Below are 16,464 nucleotides of genomic sequence, written 5' to 3' on the forward strand. Positions count from 1 at the left end.
CTACTTTTTTTGGGCCTTGGGTTTTTTGGGCGAGCGCGATGCTTCAGCCAGAGTCGTTTCCGCCTTTCGCTTCCGTCCAGCCCTTGTCTTTGTGGCTATGTTCGACGCGGGCAGCGTGGACGCCACGATCTCAACATCCTCCTCCACAATTTCAACCTCGTCGCTGTCCGAGGGATCAGACAACTCCGATGAGTGTCCATTCCCGGATGGCCCAGCCTTGGAGGATGGCTTAGCCTTTGACAATGGCTTAGCCTTTGAGGATGGGCCGGCCTTTGACGATGACGATGGCGCGGCCTTTGACGATGGTGCACCCTTTGACAACGGTGCGGCCTTTGACGTCGAACTTCGAGGACGTGGAGCTGGGAGAGGGGGTGGTGGAGACAGGGAAAGGACGGGTGGTACCGGTGGGAGCGAGGGTCGGCCAGCTGGGGGGGGCGAAGGCGCTTCTGGAGTCGAACCGGGCAAGAATAGCTCTGTTGGTGGCGCAGACACGGCAGGGAAGACGGGTGCGGGTGGAGGTGGGGGTGGGGAAGGGAGGACAGGTGCTGGCGGTGGTGGAGGAGGGGAAGGGAGAATGGGTGCTGCTGGAGGTGGAGGTGGGGAAGGGAGGGGTGCTGGCGGTGGTGGTGGGCTGGGGGATTGTGGCGCAGAGGTGGGTTCACGGGTCCGCGACGGACCCGATTCTTGTTCGACCTCCGTCTTGGAGGGTTCTGCTGCCTGTTTGGGGGCGGGATTCCTTTGTTCATCCTGCTCCAGCAAAACCCCGACCACGTACTGAACGTCCTGGATCGCCTGCTTGATGTTGTTGAACATCGTGACGGAAAGCGAAGTGTTTCCTGCCACTTGTTCTTTTGCCGTGGTCCACTCGGCCTTCAGCTCTTGGAAGCTGTCCTCGACGGTCTTCATCCTCTTCTCCACCGCCAAGTTTGTCTCGGCGAACGTTGCAATCCGTGCGTTTATCGCCGTCATGGACGCGGAAAGGCCATCCATCCGTTCCATCAGTCGGCCTTGTCGCTCAAACAGCTGCACAAGCAGCTCTCCCACATCCTCGGGGAACGACCCTTCCCCGGCCTTCCCCTTCGCCGGAACATCCTCTCCCTCCTCCAACTTCAACACCTCCCCGTAACTTCCCAGCGGCGTCGAGAGGTTGAATTGCCCGGCGACAGTGTTGCGTCCCGGGTAGAAACGTCCCGGGTAGAAACTGCAGTGAATCTTGCGAGACTTGCAAGACTCGCAAGATTGGTGCTTTACGGGGACGAGAGGCTCAGTGCCTGTCTCTCCCTTGACATGGCACGGCACCTTGAATTTGGTGCATCCCGTGCACCTTTCCACCATATCCACCATCCCCTCCGGCACCTGGCGCGCTTTCTCGGATCTCGACCGCGCCTTCCTGATGGGGGGGATATTGTCCTGGTTGGCGTCCTTCTTTGCAGACCGGGTGAGCATCTTCCGGGTGGGGGTGGTAGGCGGGGCCTCTTGGTCATCGCCTTCGTCGTCCTCGTCGACGTCGGCGTCCGCGTCTTCGTCCGTGTGGCTTCCTATGATTGCTTTGCTCTTGAACTTCCCCTGCTTGGACTTCGCCAATCTTTCCAGCTTCTCCCTGTACGCTGGGTGACCAGGCATGTTGGAGGCGGTGATGTGGGGAATGATTTCCCCCTTCCTTGTCCGTGGGCCCCTGTAGTCCGCTGGAGCCAACTGAATGGACTCCACGGGGTCCGCCGCTTTCCGTTTGCCCTTGTCTTTGTGGGCGTCTGTCACGGGTCCGTCTTCCACCGGGGGTTCGACTGCCTTGCCCTTGCCCTTCTCGGCCCGTCTCTTCTCCGTCTCCTCCTTGTTCCTCTCCTCGTCTGTCTCCTGCTCCTGCTCCTGCTCCCTCTTCCTCCTCTCCTCCGCCTTCTGCCTCTCCTGCTCCCTGGTCTTCCTCTCCTGCTCCCTCTTCCTCCTCTCCTCCTTCCTCCTCTCCTCCACCTTCTGCTTCTCTTCCTCCCTCTTCCTCCTCTCCTCCTCCCTCTGCCTCTCCTCCTCCTCCTCCCTCTGCCTCTCCTCTTCCTCCTCCCTCTTCTTCTTCTCCTCCCTCTTCCTCCTCACCTCCCTCTTCCTCCTCTCCTCCACCCTCTGCCTCTCCTCCTCCTCTTGCTCCTCCTTCTCCCTCCTCTTCTCTTGCTCTTCCTCCTCCCTCCTCTTCCTCTGTGCCTCCTGGCCTTGCTGGTATGCCTTGAAATTTGCGACTTGATGATGCAAATTTGCCCAGTCGACCTCGAACCTTGCTACCTGCTTGCCGTCCTTGCCCTGGCTGGTCTTGTATGAATACACGACAGGGCTTGCGACATAATCCACGAGGCGGAAGTTGGCCGCGTCCCTGACGTGTTCTTGACACAGTGGAACCTATTTGGATGAATTTTTTTTGTTCAGTAAGTCTTATGCTCAAGGGATATCGATTACTCACCAAGTCCCTGTAGAGCTGCTCCAACTGAGCGTTGAACGCGCTTTCGCCATTGCGGTAGCACTCTGTAAAGGTTTTTTCCCAGTCAGCAAGGCGTTGGGCGAAGGTGGCGGTGGTGGAAGATGAAGAGGCCATTGGGAAAGCGTTTTTTTTGGGGGGGAAGACGCGTTAATGGGTGAGGCACGGTAGAACGTGGGGTGGTGATCGTGGTTGGAGTTAGTCTAAAAAAAGTCTAAAAAAAAGCGGTCCCGCAAAACAAAACCATACACAAACATGTACAATCTGAGTCATGTGATTTCTTCACCAGATCCAGTTTGTGCAAAAGTTGCTAAGTTCGATACACGGGTGAATCTATTTCCGTGTCATGGAGAATCCTCGGATAGTATTGTATTCCGTGAGATATATAAACAAGCCCACCCAGTTGCACTTTCTGGACTGTATGTCCTCCTACAACTTTATTCCCACCTCTAGCAAAAATTCCCCCATTGACTACACCAGTCTCAACAATCTTACCAGGCTTCTCGAAAAACTGAAGGAACCTCCTCCCGTAAAACCTATAAAATGTAAGACTAATTGCATTAATTCAAGTAAATTTAAATTGATTTCTGAGCATCAGCAATGTCTTCAAATATTAGCAACTCTAAGGAAAGCAAACGCACAGCAAGGACGGATGACCTGGCTCCGCCGCCAATGCCAGTCATTCCAGATAACCTGGCTCCACCCCCTATGCCTGTTATTCCAGCTAACCTGGCTCCTCCCCCTATGCCAGTCATTTCATCTAACCTGGCTCCGCCCCCTATGCCAGTCATCCGGAAAGACCTGGCTCCGCCGCCAATGCCAGTAATTCCAGCTAACCTGGCTCCACCCCCTATGCCAGTAATTCCAGCTAACCTGGCTCCACCCCCTATGCCTGTTATTCCAGCTAACCTGGCTCCGCCCCCTATGCCAGTCATCCGGAAAGACCTGGCTCCGCCGCCAATGCCAGTAATTCCAGCTAGCCTGGCTCCGCCCCCTATGCCAGTCATCCGGAAAGACCTGGCTCCGCCGCCAATGCCAGTAATTCCAGCTAGCCTGGCTCCACCCCCTATGCCAGTCATTCCAGCTAACCTGGCTCCGCCGCCAATGCCAGTCATCCGGAACGACACGGCTCCGCCGCCAATGCCTGTCATCCGGAACGACTTGGCTCCGCCGCCAATGCCAATCATTCCAAATAACCTAGCTCCTCCCCCTATGCCTGTCATTCCACCTACCCTGGATCCTCCCCCTATGCCTGTTATTCCAGATACCCTGGATCCTCCACCTATGCCTGTCATCCGGGATGATGCGGCTCCGCCGTTGATGGCAGCACATGTTTCATACACGTCTGTCGTCGACAAAATCATTATGGACTCTCGTCCAGCTATTTCCTCTGAGAGGAAGCAAGGTCGCTATTCTCCACCCCCTGAAGCATGCCACCTGCTCCTTCAAAACCCTTATTTTCGAACCTACGGCAGGTTTGATCCCATGGGCGGCTACCCCGGTTCGCCTCCCACCCAGTCTGACATTGAGTTCGAGAATGTAACAGATCAGACGGCGTATTTTAACCCTCCTTTTCTATATGTATGTACTCAGATATTACCAAGCACTAGATACTGACAACTATTTTAGAATTATACCGAGCAGCAGCTACGGGCAACATACGACCAAATAATTGACAGTTCCGTCGGCGACAGTAGTTATGACGGAAAGGTTACAACGTTCAAGAACCTCCGGCTGCATCAGCTGCAGTCAGAGATTCTGACTTATAATGCGCTGGAGGAAATTGACGCTGGGCTGGCAGGGATTGAATCGAGTTTGGAAAAGCATTTGTATACCGGTAGAGATGAATAAATTATTTTTGGAGCCCTTGTGCTCATTGACTTGCAATACCCCATAAATAACCCTCCCTCTCTGGGAAGACACGGGTCAAATGGGTCCGTCTGACAGCACAACACGGGTCAAAACGGATCCGTCTGCTTGCAATACACGGGATGTAGATGGACCCGTCCGGTTCATTTGCGGCCCGTGTTTTTCCCGTGCAGCCCGACACGCGGATCCCGCATGCCACCCGGCGGCTCCATTTAGTGCTAAATGGCACGTCATGTACGCTATGATTTGCCAGGATAAATCACACGTACATCACGCTAATCTCCTAATTAGGTAGCGGGAGTAAATCCACCGTGTCTCACGTAATATCCTTATTATTAAATCTTAGGTAATGTACGTTATAAATAAACTGTCTTATGTGGGACGCATGGGTGCTCGCTGACAAGTGTGATCAGTTATGCTTATAATCAACAATGAAATTGTTGTGAAACCGGCTCACCTTTCCAACTATTCAGCCCCGATATCTCTTCCTCCGTGAAGGGATAGGAAGAGTGCCATGGATCGAGTGACTGTATCTCTTCTTCAGTCGTGGGATGGAATAAGGTGGCATCAGTGGACGATGCTGATAGTGGTGGATATGACGCTGAAATGGGTGTTCTATTGGACATATCTTGCTACTGTACGCAATTCAAAGACTTACGATCAAATTTGGCAGTGGCGGAGCTTTCACCATCCAAACCTGATGACGACGAGGATACCGGTTTATAGGAGTCGGATGATACCGCCACCGTATTTGGATCACATTGGAATTGAGGCAGATATCCAAACCCGCTGTATTCCTGTCCCAGTAGTTGTTCCGAGAGTGATTCCGGTGCTACTATGGCATGAAGAGTCGATCAACATCAAGCTTTTGTCCCTAAAATTGTCTGCAATGCTCACATTCTGCGTCAAACAGGGAATCAAAGGATCCTGGATGAAAAGTGTTCGAAGGGATATCAAAGGATTCTTCTTGGTACTGGGCCATTGGGATATACACAAAGGAGGATGGTGCGATAGGAAGGAGAGAGAATAGTATGAGGGAAGGAACAGAATTTTTCCCTCAAAACATAGGAATCGAGTGGCGACACACACAAAAAAATCCCAGGCTCATTACCTAGTACCGAGTGTCGAGCTTCTGACTCACTATTTAGTCGTGTATCAGCGCTGCTGCTGTCAAAATCAACTTTTCTCCCACACATACACACAATGAGGCAATATACCTCCTCTTATTTTGCGCCACTCGGATTTGGGGCACCACAATGGAACCTCATGGCGAGCAACATAGTCCTTCTTTTAACCTCGAGGCCGAGTGACCTGTCTGTTATCTATTGTGCTCTGACATTTCTTGCCAACAGATTATGTGTACAACAGATAACATAAATGAAGTGTTATTACATCGTGAGTGTGTATCCTAGGTTTGTTGAGTCCCATCGATTACTATCACAAGTGCTCAGACACTATGCCTAAACAAGAAGAAAAAGATTTCTTCTCGGCAATGTTGTTCCATTGTTCTTCTCTCATTTGTGAAAAAGACCGGTGCTACCGATTGTCTCCTTGCCCACTCAAAGATACTAAAATCTTATTAGACAATGTGCTCTGTATCACTATGTCTGAGGAAAGAACAGGGTGTAGAAAGTGTACCACCAGACAGCTCCCCAGGCTAGGTCAGTCCGTCTTATCAGATTTCTCGGGTTGACACGGGATCAGGTGTCAGACGGGGCTTATAAGAACGTCATACAGGATGTTCGTTCAAGAGACACACTTTTTTGCGTGCCAGTCAGCATGTAACAGCCGTGTCAACAGCTTCACAATTTCCTCGTATATTATTTAAACATAGATTGGATGCCGTCATTGTATTCACGTATGTGCGTCTATCAGATATTCTGAACGAGGGCCTCTTCACGTAGAGTGCTCTCACACAACACCCTCTGTGCTATTAATATTACACATGACTCCGTTTGATCCGTCCTCCGCTATATGTTAGGCGTTGAGATGCCCCACGGAGGTCTTGTTGGTTGAAGCGTCTGTTTACATGAGTAAGTGCAAGACACATAGTCGAGTTGTCTGAACGTGTGCGCTGAACATGTGCCTGTGCAGGCGCAATACTTTAACTTTAACTAAATGCCTGTGCCGGCCGATTTACATAATTCAATTTTGGTTCTCAGCACGGGTTAATCCGATTCGGATTCTTTCGACAGGGGCAAATACATCGTTAGCCACGTCCTTCATATCCAGCAACGACACTCGACTCACTGGAACATTTGGATTGGGGCATCGGATTACATAGTTACCTTGACCCCTACCAATTGTGCTCATGCTTGTCATGCAGACCAACGACACTGAAGGAAGCTTAATGGTCGTGTCGCTGCCTATTTGCCTTTCCATGACACGTCGTGTTCACTTCATCCTTCGTCACACCGGGTTTAGGGGCAGGCGACAACAGTCATGGTTCTCCTTCTTGCGCTGAACAGTAACAGCAGCGCAGATGCGTCTGACCATAACCCACATCTCCGAGGACCATTCCGAGCAGGACACCATGGGAGTTTTGGAAAGTAACGGTGCCAGTAGTAGCCACTGTACCGCAGATATCCTGGATCCAAGGATTTTTGCCCAAGGCACTGACATCTGTTTAAGGGATAGACGCACTTCTTCGGGTGACGTGGCAAGAGAGGATGAGGACGCCCAGAATAATGAAGTATCTTCGTAAATTTTGCTGTGATTTTACAGTTATAAGCGCCCGTTTGTCATGCAGCGCGTCAGCTAGGGAAGGGTGCTGTGCTGTGCCTGTGAACGTACTCTTTAATGAAAAGCTTTAGGAACAGCCGGTAAACATCTCGCACCAGTGACGCACATCTTCCGTGATATCAATTTATACCATTTCCGACCCTTCCTGTCGACTTCACTCCTCTCCTCCTTGTACAGCTGTATACACAGACCAACGCCTACAATGTTTAGTTGGTTTAGAGAGGATTGATTCTTGGTAAGATTTTACCAGTTGTTAAATAACTTCTTCGAAGTTCAAGTATCAAGTATAGAGTAAGTTGGTCAGTTATATGCAGTGTAGTTAATCAATTTTCAAATGAATTCCAAGAGTTCTCTTGCAAGTGTGAGCGTACTACGACAACAGAGCACAGAAATCAATTTTTTGGCTCTTTACTCCTTTTCACCAGGAATTACTTGCTTTTTCGTCCGCTTTTGTACACAGCTCACACCTGTCCTGCTATTTTAGATCTTTCTGATGTCGAGAACGACTTCTCCTCTGTTATTCTCCATCCCCGTGTAGACCGCATCGCTTACTTTTCATGAAAACATAACTGAAAATAGATTGTTGCTGAACAATGCCGGGGAACCCAAACAGACCGGGCGGTTATGATGATCATGAGGAAAAGTGAGCGATGCAGTCCACACGGGGATGGAGAACAACGGAGAAGAAGTCGTGTGCTGCATACGGCCTATAACGATGGCATCGGTAAGTTGGGGAACAGTCCTGTTCAAGAACGTAAAGCCAAGATATATGAAAGCGCCCCTTGCACAGGAGTGGATGACAAAAAGAAAGGCTGGAGACAGTATGAGACACAGGCGTGGCCACTTAGGACATTCCAATCTCTAATGATACATGATATTTACCCCAACAATATTTTTTTTCAGCGGGGAAGTCCTCATTCTCACGGTACGATTCAGAATTGGCAGAGCATGCGTACCCTTTCTAGCTGTATAGCTAATTAATTTGATGAATCCAAGCACATGCTCATGTTTAAGCTTATGTTTACGAGATTACCAAACATCCCTCAACAGAGCCTCCCGGTGCGTAGAATCAGAAAGGGCCCAATACCTTGTCCTGCATAAATCATTATGGTGCAAGAAAGGCTGGAGCGAAAATATGAAACACAGGCGTGGTCACCTAGGACTGATACATGTTATTTGCCCCAGCGATAATTTTTCAGGCGGGGAAGTCCTCATTCTCACGGTACGATTCAGAATTGGCAGAGCATGCGTACCCTTTCTACGGGATGTTGTTGTATAGCTAATTAATTTGATGAATCGTAGCACATGCTTATGTTTAAGAATATGTTGTACGAGATTACCAAACAGCGATCAACAGAGCCTTCCAGTGCGTAGAAGCAGAAGGGCCTCAATACCTTCCTTCCTTCACCTACATAGGTCATCATGGTGCATGCAGTTGTGTCACGGACGACAAGAACATATCATGTCCTGCATCCGGCTCACTGGTTAGCGTCTATAATGAGTTCAAGTTGGTTGATGCCAAGTTGATGCGACCGATATAACTTGCACCAGTCGATGATAGCGGACTTTGAGAATGTTGTTCATTAATATGCTGTTTTCTCGAACACAAGAGTACATCATGATCAACTTCACTGGCTAAAGATGGGTCTACCACTAAAAAAATAATCAAGGACGACAACTATAAAGGGAGACTCATGGATCACCACTAGAGCAGGCTTTCAGGAAACAACAATTCAACAGCCTTGTTTCCGATGCACTTCAACTCTCTAGTACTGTTCACCATCGCTGCAGTATCCGCTATTGCTGGCGCAGTTCCTGCATCGGTGAGGCAACCTTCTTACCTCACCACTCATCATCTCACAATATATGCAGGCGAACAATGGCGGCATCATGTCGCTCGAAGAAATGAAAGCATTCGTCAATACATTACCTCCCGACGAAGTGACTCTAGTCGGGGACCCGTTTGGTACCCTCTCGTCGCGCGCTGCACTGTCGGTCACCGTCACATTCTGCAGCACCCGGTCGGCGGACATATGCACCGGTCCGTGCACAGTCAGGACGCTCCCGGGTGGTACATGTATCGATACGCCAAACACCAACTGCCTCGCCGCCACGGGTCAGGTTGTATTCTGCGGTAGTCCTGCGTGTGGTGGAATCTGCAACTTGCTCAGCACGTGCGCGGGGCACCTGGAAAACAATTTCTGCTTTACGCCTGCAACCAAGTCGATTGGTGTTCCCGCTGGATCTTAGGAAATTTTAATGTTTAGTGGGTACAGGTTTTCTAGACCGCGGATAGCCTCACATGCCATTGTTTGCAGTGTTACAAACCGTATGTCAACAAGAAATTGCTTCAAATGAGAGAAAAAAGACAAAAATAAAGGACTAGCACTGAGTAACGGGAAGCCATTGATGTCAAAGATATTATTGTAAAAAAGAGTAAAAAATGTAGAGAGGCCTTGATAGTCAATGCTCTCGGTGTTAATGTCCTCTTCCCACGCTAAGTTTTGTAGATGTGTCTCCGACGCCTGTTTTTGAGAATGCTTTTGGCGCGCTTCCATCCGGCTGACAGTTCCTGCGCAAGCTTCAGTACCATATGTTGTATACTCTACTTATCCACGAGGTCCACCAGTCCCTGTGTTCACGTCATCAATACCAGCAGCAGCAGCAGCAGCAGCACCATTCATATGGTTACCAGCAGACAAAGCTGAAGCTGAAAAATAAGATAGCGCATCGTGTACGGGAATGAGGTGTCCGTAGCAGTCGTAAACGTGTGTGTAGCGTGGAAAGAGCAAGGGTTCAGTGGCGCTGGAGAGCTTGAGGTCTGAAACTAGGAAAGGCGCAGCACGTGCATCATTCCACGCGTCCGTGATGATGTCATCGCTCGCTTACCAGTGCGCGTCATAGCATAAATGCTTATGCCTAGGAATGTATAGCGACGTTACTGGTCACTTTAGTTATTATATATCTTGTAACTATTTTGATTATATGACCAAATATCGGACAATCATCATGGAACTAGAAGATGGAAAAAAAGATCATATCATGATGTATACCAGATGGCCGTGCAGATGGACATTGCTTGCTACTTGATACTAACATAGGGTTCAGATTACAACTCCAAATTTATCCGACAGGATACAATCACCGTTGTCATTAAGCATATATCAAGAATACACGACGGAAGCCGAGATGGACGTCCAAAACATAACAAATGCCAAAAATGCAGTGACCGAGAGTTTATAGTCATGAATGACATGTGTCTTGCTATCGTGGATGTAGACATGTTATATCGCCACGAGCCTTCTCCCTCCCCAGACAGCAATCATACACTTTTCAGCCACGTATTTTTAGTATATTATGATCATTAACAAAACCAATAGGTTTCCGTGTCATTTGTAAAGTCATGGATAGTGATACATCAAAGTTCGGTCTCCTCGTCTCCAGGACAGAACTTCCGTTGTTAAACATGGGAAGTCTATTGAGAAAAACACCTTCGTTGCTTTATCCGTACGATACGCAACAAAGACGGCCTTGTCCTCTCCGCCGCGAACCGCTTAGTGAGGCTGTCAGCAGAGACAGCATTCCATCAAGACAATCAAGCCTTCTCCTGGCTCCATAACGTTGACGTTGAATAGATTAGGAGGTATTGCAGGAGTAAGAGGTCATATGCGTACAATTCCTTGTTATAACTGCAATTGGTTTCCTAGAGACTCATTTTGTGGAGATCGTCGCCAATGACTTTATTCCAGGGATTCCGATCAGAACAGGTTACCCTTCAAGCTTCAACTTCATCAACGGCGTTCACCGCTTCCCAACGGAAGATCCTCTTGTGCGAATTGAGGTGTGTAGATCTTTATGAACACAAATATACGTTTATTAATGCTATAAAACGGCGCCAGCACCAAAGGCCATCCTCATCTATCCAACCGCAGTAACTGCCCACTACACTGAACTATGTCCATTTCTGATATGCCCACCCCAGCTATCGAGGAGGACTACATAATTAGTGGAAACTTAAACGGGCCAATGTTGTACAATTCCTTGATGGGTACGTATTACAACACGCTTCAATTCCGAGTTCGATGCAATCCAATTGATCCACATTCTATAGGGGTGTATACCGTAGTTTATGGAAGCACAATTTACGTGTATAGTATGTTTAATTTCGAAAGCACGGTGAAGTAAACCAATCAACAAATGTCTCTTCAGTGTCAAGGGCAGCGTCAAATACACGCCGATGTATAGTTTTGACCACAATCTCGGTGCTGTACCTTCTCGCACTCTGCAATCTAATACTCAATTGGTACTTCCTCGACCAATCGCTTGTAAAAGATGGCGATACCCGCGATACCACGTTTGCCTCGATGCTATCTACACCGTTATGGTTCAATGCAATGTTTGCGTTTTTACAAAATATGTCCATTGTGATTTCAGACGGACTCTTGGTAGGTTATCTACAATATCTCCATGATGAAAAATCCTAACAACGGGTTGTCTATAGATTTGGCGATGTTATTATGTGTGGGGACGATGTATAAAAGTTACAAGCATTCTATGTCTTCTTCTAGTCACCGAATTCAGTATGTGCACTTCCTGCTTGAAAATAAGAATTAAGCTGACATAAAACCTTTTCAGTTCTCTCCGTCACGGACACAGTCTTCTACGGGCTAAGCAGTACCTACTCCAGCATCTCAAACGCCGCCCTATCTGAAAACATCCTCATCGCACTAACTTTCATCTCAATGGGTACCACCGTCTCCACAACCACTCTCATCGGATACAAAATTCACACCACCTCATTCCCCTCTACCTCGCCCTTACCCTTCAAGAGCGCCCGGAAACCAATATACACACGCTACGCGCGAATCGTGTCCACCATCGCCGAGTCCTCCGCGGTATACTCTCTCGTTGTCGTGCTATACGCAGTGACAGTCGTCGTCCCAGCGTTCTACTCCATAACATCCGTCTTTACCGAGGTATCGTACTACATCCAGGCGGTTCTCCTTATTATACCGGTATGTATTGGCCTACTCGAATTTGTACTCTGAGCATCTCGATCTTAGGGGCTGGCGACAACAATCATGGTCCTCCGGCTTGCGCTCAATAGTACGAGCAGCGCAGATGCCTCAGACACCATAACCCACATCTCCGAAATAAACTTCGACCATTCTGAGCAAGACACCATCGGATACTCGGATTATAATAGCAGCGGTGCCAGCAGCAGCAACCGTTGTACCTCTAATATCCTGGATCCAATAACTTTCTCCCAAAGCGCATGCACCGGCAGTTTCGATAGACACGCCCACTCGTTTGACGTGGCAAGGCAGGATGAGGACGCACATGATAGTGAGGTAGCATCACAAAGTTGGCTGTGATACACGGTTCTAGGTGCCCATTTTTCATGCGGTACGTCAGCTAGGGAAAGGTGGTGTGCAGTTTCTGTGGGCGGACTGTTCCAAGAAATATGTTGAGGAGCTGACCGCAAACATCTCGCACCAGTGTGACAGGCATCTTCTGTAATACTAGGATATATCATCTCCCTCCCTTCCTGTCGAATTCACCTTCTCCTCCTTGCCCAACAATGCGCACAAACTGACACCTATCATACCACACAATGACGCGCACAAATTCAAAACATGCGCAATTCCCTGCTGCACGATGTCCCTCAACGAGTCTTATCCGCCCAAAGTCAAACCGCTTAAGGTTATCTGCGATCTAACACATACTTTAGCGCCCGTTGATACGCAGTGCAGCTCGCTAACCACGGAAACCGCGCACGCACAAGTCCATTTTCCACGCTTCACATAACGCCGGAACATCAATACACCACCGACCTCCCCTACCGACACCGATATTCCTCGCTGCCGGTTCCATTACTCATCTGTCTCTAATCTCCATTCTATTTAATATACTTCGTCGTAATATATTCACAATTTTTCTTCATTTTAGAATCAGACTTTCGCATATAGCAGTGGCTTTTCATTTCACCCACACATTCCGAGCAGACATATTAGATATAATTCAAGCTTACAAAACTTACATGCTCCTTTTGTAGAGCCAGTGCTATCTCGAGAGACAGATGAGTGATAATAATAACGATTTACAGTCTTGTGTATTGATGAAATGTCATTTCCATCACACTACTCATTTCACTTTAAGGTTTTAAAACAAATAAAAGCAGAGAACCAAACATGGTGTATTGTTAATTATTGATGAGACACGCTTTAATATTCACTTTATCTATAACCTCCTCCGCATATCTGTCTTTAAAATCCGTTCCCAGAATCGATTTCCCATTACGTCTGATTGTCGAGAGTCGATCACAGGACGCAGTTAAAGAAGCAGGCTAGAACACATCCAGCATATGCACCACTGCCACCATCTTCCCAGTTGCTAGGATCATACTGGGAGCATTCACCCAGACACGAACCATACCCTTCAGGGCACGCCGATAGATTAATTGGCGCCGCCTTCTGCTGCTGCGCAGCAGATCCAGGTGCCCTAAATCAAACACACACACGCAGCGTCAACTTAAAATGTCCACAACATGACACTCCCATTGCACAACAAACAACTTACTTTGCACTGTGCTTCTTGACATGGGCAGCGAACGCAGCTGCCAGTGGGTCCTGCGTCTTCGGCGCGTTTGATGAGACGGCAGGTTTGGTGTGTCCGACGTCGCTGCACGCGACTTCCATGACTTTGCACATCGCGTCGAGGCGGGTTTGTGCGGATGCACCACCGACGTTGGTATCGGAACAGGCGGCTACGAGGAGCGCAGAGCTCAATATAACAGAGATGCCGAAAAGGATTGCGCGGAAAGCGTGCATTCTCGAGTAAAGTGTGATATGAAGAGAAATTTGTTTGAGTCCTGTACAGGGAGGAAATCTGCTTTGTTTCTGGGGAAAGAATGGTCAATACTACGAGCTTATATACCTTTCAGCCAGCAAATTATTTATCAAGCAAGCCTCCTTTTAGACATTGTTATTGAACGAATGTTTTTTTCCTACTTCCGAGATATGTTTGAGATATGTTTTAATGTCACTAGTTAGACTTGGCATCACTTCGGAACAGCTGAATTCCTGGCTGAGAACATTACAGACGTCAACGTATCCTCATTATCCGGTCTAGGTCGTTGTTAACCCTTTTATCGAGTGTCCGTATTATATTCCAGATAGGATTGAAGACGGTGTAGTACAAAGCACATATAACGAGGAGAGCTCTACGCCGGGCATTTGGATCAATGTGTCCGGGTTACACCCCTCGGCAGCATACGGCATGCAACCCAGTGTTAGCGCCCAACAGTGTTGGGCACAGCCGAGTGTGCCGCTTCCTTCGGCATTGTCTGGCGTTGTTTGTTTTCAACCTCCGTATAAGCAATTCAGGCACCCGATCGTTCTTGGCCCGCGATATCAGATTGCCATAATCATTTACGCTGCCACAGGACTGTAATGGGAGTAAGGGGCATTGAGCGCTCTTTTTCAAGGTAATCTACGGCGCTGTATCATACAGTGCAAAATATTTCTAATCCAATCTTCAACAACAAAAACCTGGTGCTGGACTTCGGAACTGCCTACCCAAATGTTCATATTTTAATTGTTCAAGTTTAGTGCAAACGTCGGCATACCTACACGACACGCGCACCGTCTAAGCATGATAACAAACTAATGTTCTCCGAGTAGTACCAGACGTGTGAACATTTGTCCCGTAATACTCTAACAGGCGGTGTCAGTTTTAGACTAGTTTTAAAATTTATATGTCAGGGACTCACTATCGTTATTTTGTGGTCATGCATAGCCCGTGCTAATGTCGTAAGATTGTTGTCCGACTATCTCATGTATTCATGGTCTGATATTATGGCTGGAAGGCAGACATTCAGACTGTGAAATTACTGCATCAAATCCGTCAATGCAATCGTCATGCGCATTTTTTTTGACTGACAAGTTGAAAATGCCAAATGTACTCAGTGAAGTCATGTATGAGCGGACGTAGACAGTGTGCATTCGCCCGTGCGTACTAGCTAGATTATTTAATTCACGAGAAAGAGCAAATTGCGAGAAACGTGGTGGTACTCACAAGAGGTCTGACAGTCAAACACCAAAAGACTGAGAATCGCATTGATCAAAATAAATTGAACCGATTTGAAAGGAAGGTTTTTTTTTTTGATGACATCATTGCTACCACTATCTGACTCCGGTGTATTTAACAATGTTTAATATTTGAGGAACTGGCCAGTGCTCAGGACATCAAAATATGTATAACCTATGTGAATATTTATAAAGGCAATATATGTGCTCATTTAATGAGATTCAAGAACTAGTGTAACACATTTAGGCATGGTATATATGTCGCTCCAGCGACGCAGGCTGGGAGAAAATTAAGCGGGAGTTATGACGGGGCTTATACTGCTATAGTTGCAACTTGTATAGCTTGATAACAGAGTTGTCGGAGCATGCCGCTTTCAATACCGAGGTGACGTCGACTCGAAGAACCCTCTCATTCAGTCCAACGTCTGATCATGTGGTTCGGGTTTGAGGCTGGTATAGCTCGGCGTTTAATATTGACACACTTCCAAGAGGAGTCTTCCCACAGCCACCACATTTCTCGGCCGCTTGCATTAACTCTGTCTTAATCGAGACATCTCAAGAACTATCACCCTTTTTCTTATTCAATTGAGAACATTCCAGAAGGCAAGCAATGCGCAAAAGGCAGCGAAATCTGTGTAATTACATGGTTCGGTTTTCAAAGAATTAGCCCGAGTGATTCCCAAAACACAGCAGACATTGAAGATCATAGATCATCGGTTGGACCATGGACGGGTTTGATGGGCAGTGCGCTCATATGCTTAGCTCTGAAAGTTGCACACTTCATCCAAATCCATATCTGCAAATCGCCACCTCGGTCCCATATGCATAATTCTCACAGCTAGTTCTTCTCTGTACAACTGAGAGTTATATAGAAACATGCAAGTATGAGCTCTGACGAGCTTTGTTACTCTTGGCACTGTGCTTCAATAACTGAACTGCTTGGGTGTAGTGAGGTAATATAATTATACCATGGAATCGAACAATTTTTACCACGTTTCTGCGGAGTTATCGGTGCTTCCGCCATAATCATCTAAGCTACAAAATTCTCGCAGAGTCTGGTCGCTGTACGTGAATATCACTATAACTTTGCTCGAACACCTGCAGCCACCTTATATCCTTACAGCTCGTCCTTACATTGGTCCTGCCTAAGGTTATTTACAGTGGTGTAGAGCGCCACGGATTCTGCGCGAAGCATGTGTAAGCTTGGACGTAAATGACGATGTAAATGCCCTGAATTTGACTGAAGGAGTGGCGGGGCGGAAGGGCCGGCCGGCCCTTCTTGCCGCAAAGCTGTCGAAGTTTTGT

General features: G+C 47.9%; 5 protein-coding genes across 5 annotated transcripts; 3 read left to right on the top strand and 2 right to left on the bottom strand.

The window, feature by feature from the left end:
* Positions 1 to 2,578, bottom strand: JR316_0010382 (uncharacterized protein; the record flags this gene model as incomplete). The annotated part of the gene is made up of 2 exons (XM_047896050.1): positions 1 to 2,385; positions 2,447 to 2,578. 2 exons carry the CDS (start codon positions 2,576 to 2,578, stop codon positions 1 to 3), a joined length of 2,517 nt encoding a protein of 838 aa, XP_047744095.1.
* A 483-nt stretch (positions 2,579 to 3,061) lies between these two features.
* JR316_0010383 (uncharacterized protein) lies at positions 3,062 to 4,312 on the top strand (the record flags this gene model as incomplete). The annotated part of the gene is made up of 2 exons (XM_047896051.1): positions 3,062 to 4,042; positions 4,091 to 4,312. 2 exons carry the CDS (start codon positions 3,062 to 3,064, stop codon positions 4,310 to 4,312), a joined length of 1,203 nt encoding a protein of 400 aa, XP_047744096.1.
* A 4,511-nt stretch (positions 4,313 to 8,823) lies between these two features.
* On the top strand, positions 8,824 to 9,322 carry JR316_0010384 (uncharacterized protein; the record flags this gene model as incomplete). The annotated part of the gene is made up of 2 exons (XM_047896052.1): positions 8,824 to 8,895; positions 8,945 to 9,322. 2 exons carry the CDS (start codon positions 8,824 to 8,826, stop codon positions 9,320 to 9,322), a joined length of 450 nt encoding a protein of 149 aa, XP_047744097.1.
* A 1,704-nt stretch (positions 9,323 to 11,026) lies between these two features.
* On the top strand, positions 11,027 to 12,447 carry JR316_0010385 (uncharacterized protein; the record flags this gene model as incomplete). Its single annotated transcript, XM_047896053.1, has 6 exons — positions 11,027 to 11,120; positions 11,184 to 11,225; positions 11,282 to 11,517; positions 11,574 to 11,652; positions 11,708 to 12,087; positions 12,136 to 12,447. The coding sequence occupies 6 exons, from the start codon at positions 11,027 to 11,029 to the stop codon at positions 12,445 to 12,447; spliced, it is 1,143 nt and encodes a 380-aa protein (XP_047744098.1).
* Positions 12,448 to 13,392: 945 nt separating this feature from the next.
* Positions 13,393 to 13,902, bottom strand: JR316_0010386 (uncharacterized protein; the record flags this gene model as incomplete). The annotated part of the gene is made up of 2 exons (XM_047896054.1): positions 13,393 to 13,573; positions 13,652 to 13,902. 2 exons carry the CDS (start codon positions 13,900 to 13,902, stop codon positions 13,393 to 13,395), a joined length of 432 nt encoding a protein of 143 aa, XP_047744099.1.
* Positions 13,903 to 16,464: the final 2,562 nt, after the last annotated feature.

Source organism: Psilocybe cubensis, chromosome 10, assembly GCF_017499595.1.
Source record: "Psilocybe cubensis strain MGC-MH-2018 chromosome 10, whole genome shotgun sequence".
NCBI lineage: Eukaryota > Fungi > Basidiomycota > Agaricomycetes > Agaricales > Agrocybaceae > Psilocybe > Psilocybe cubensis.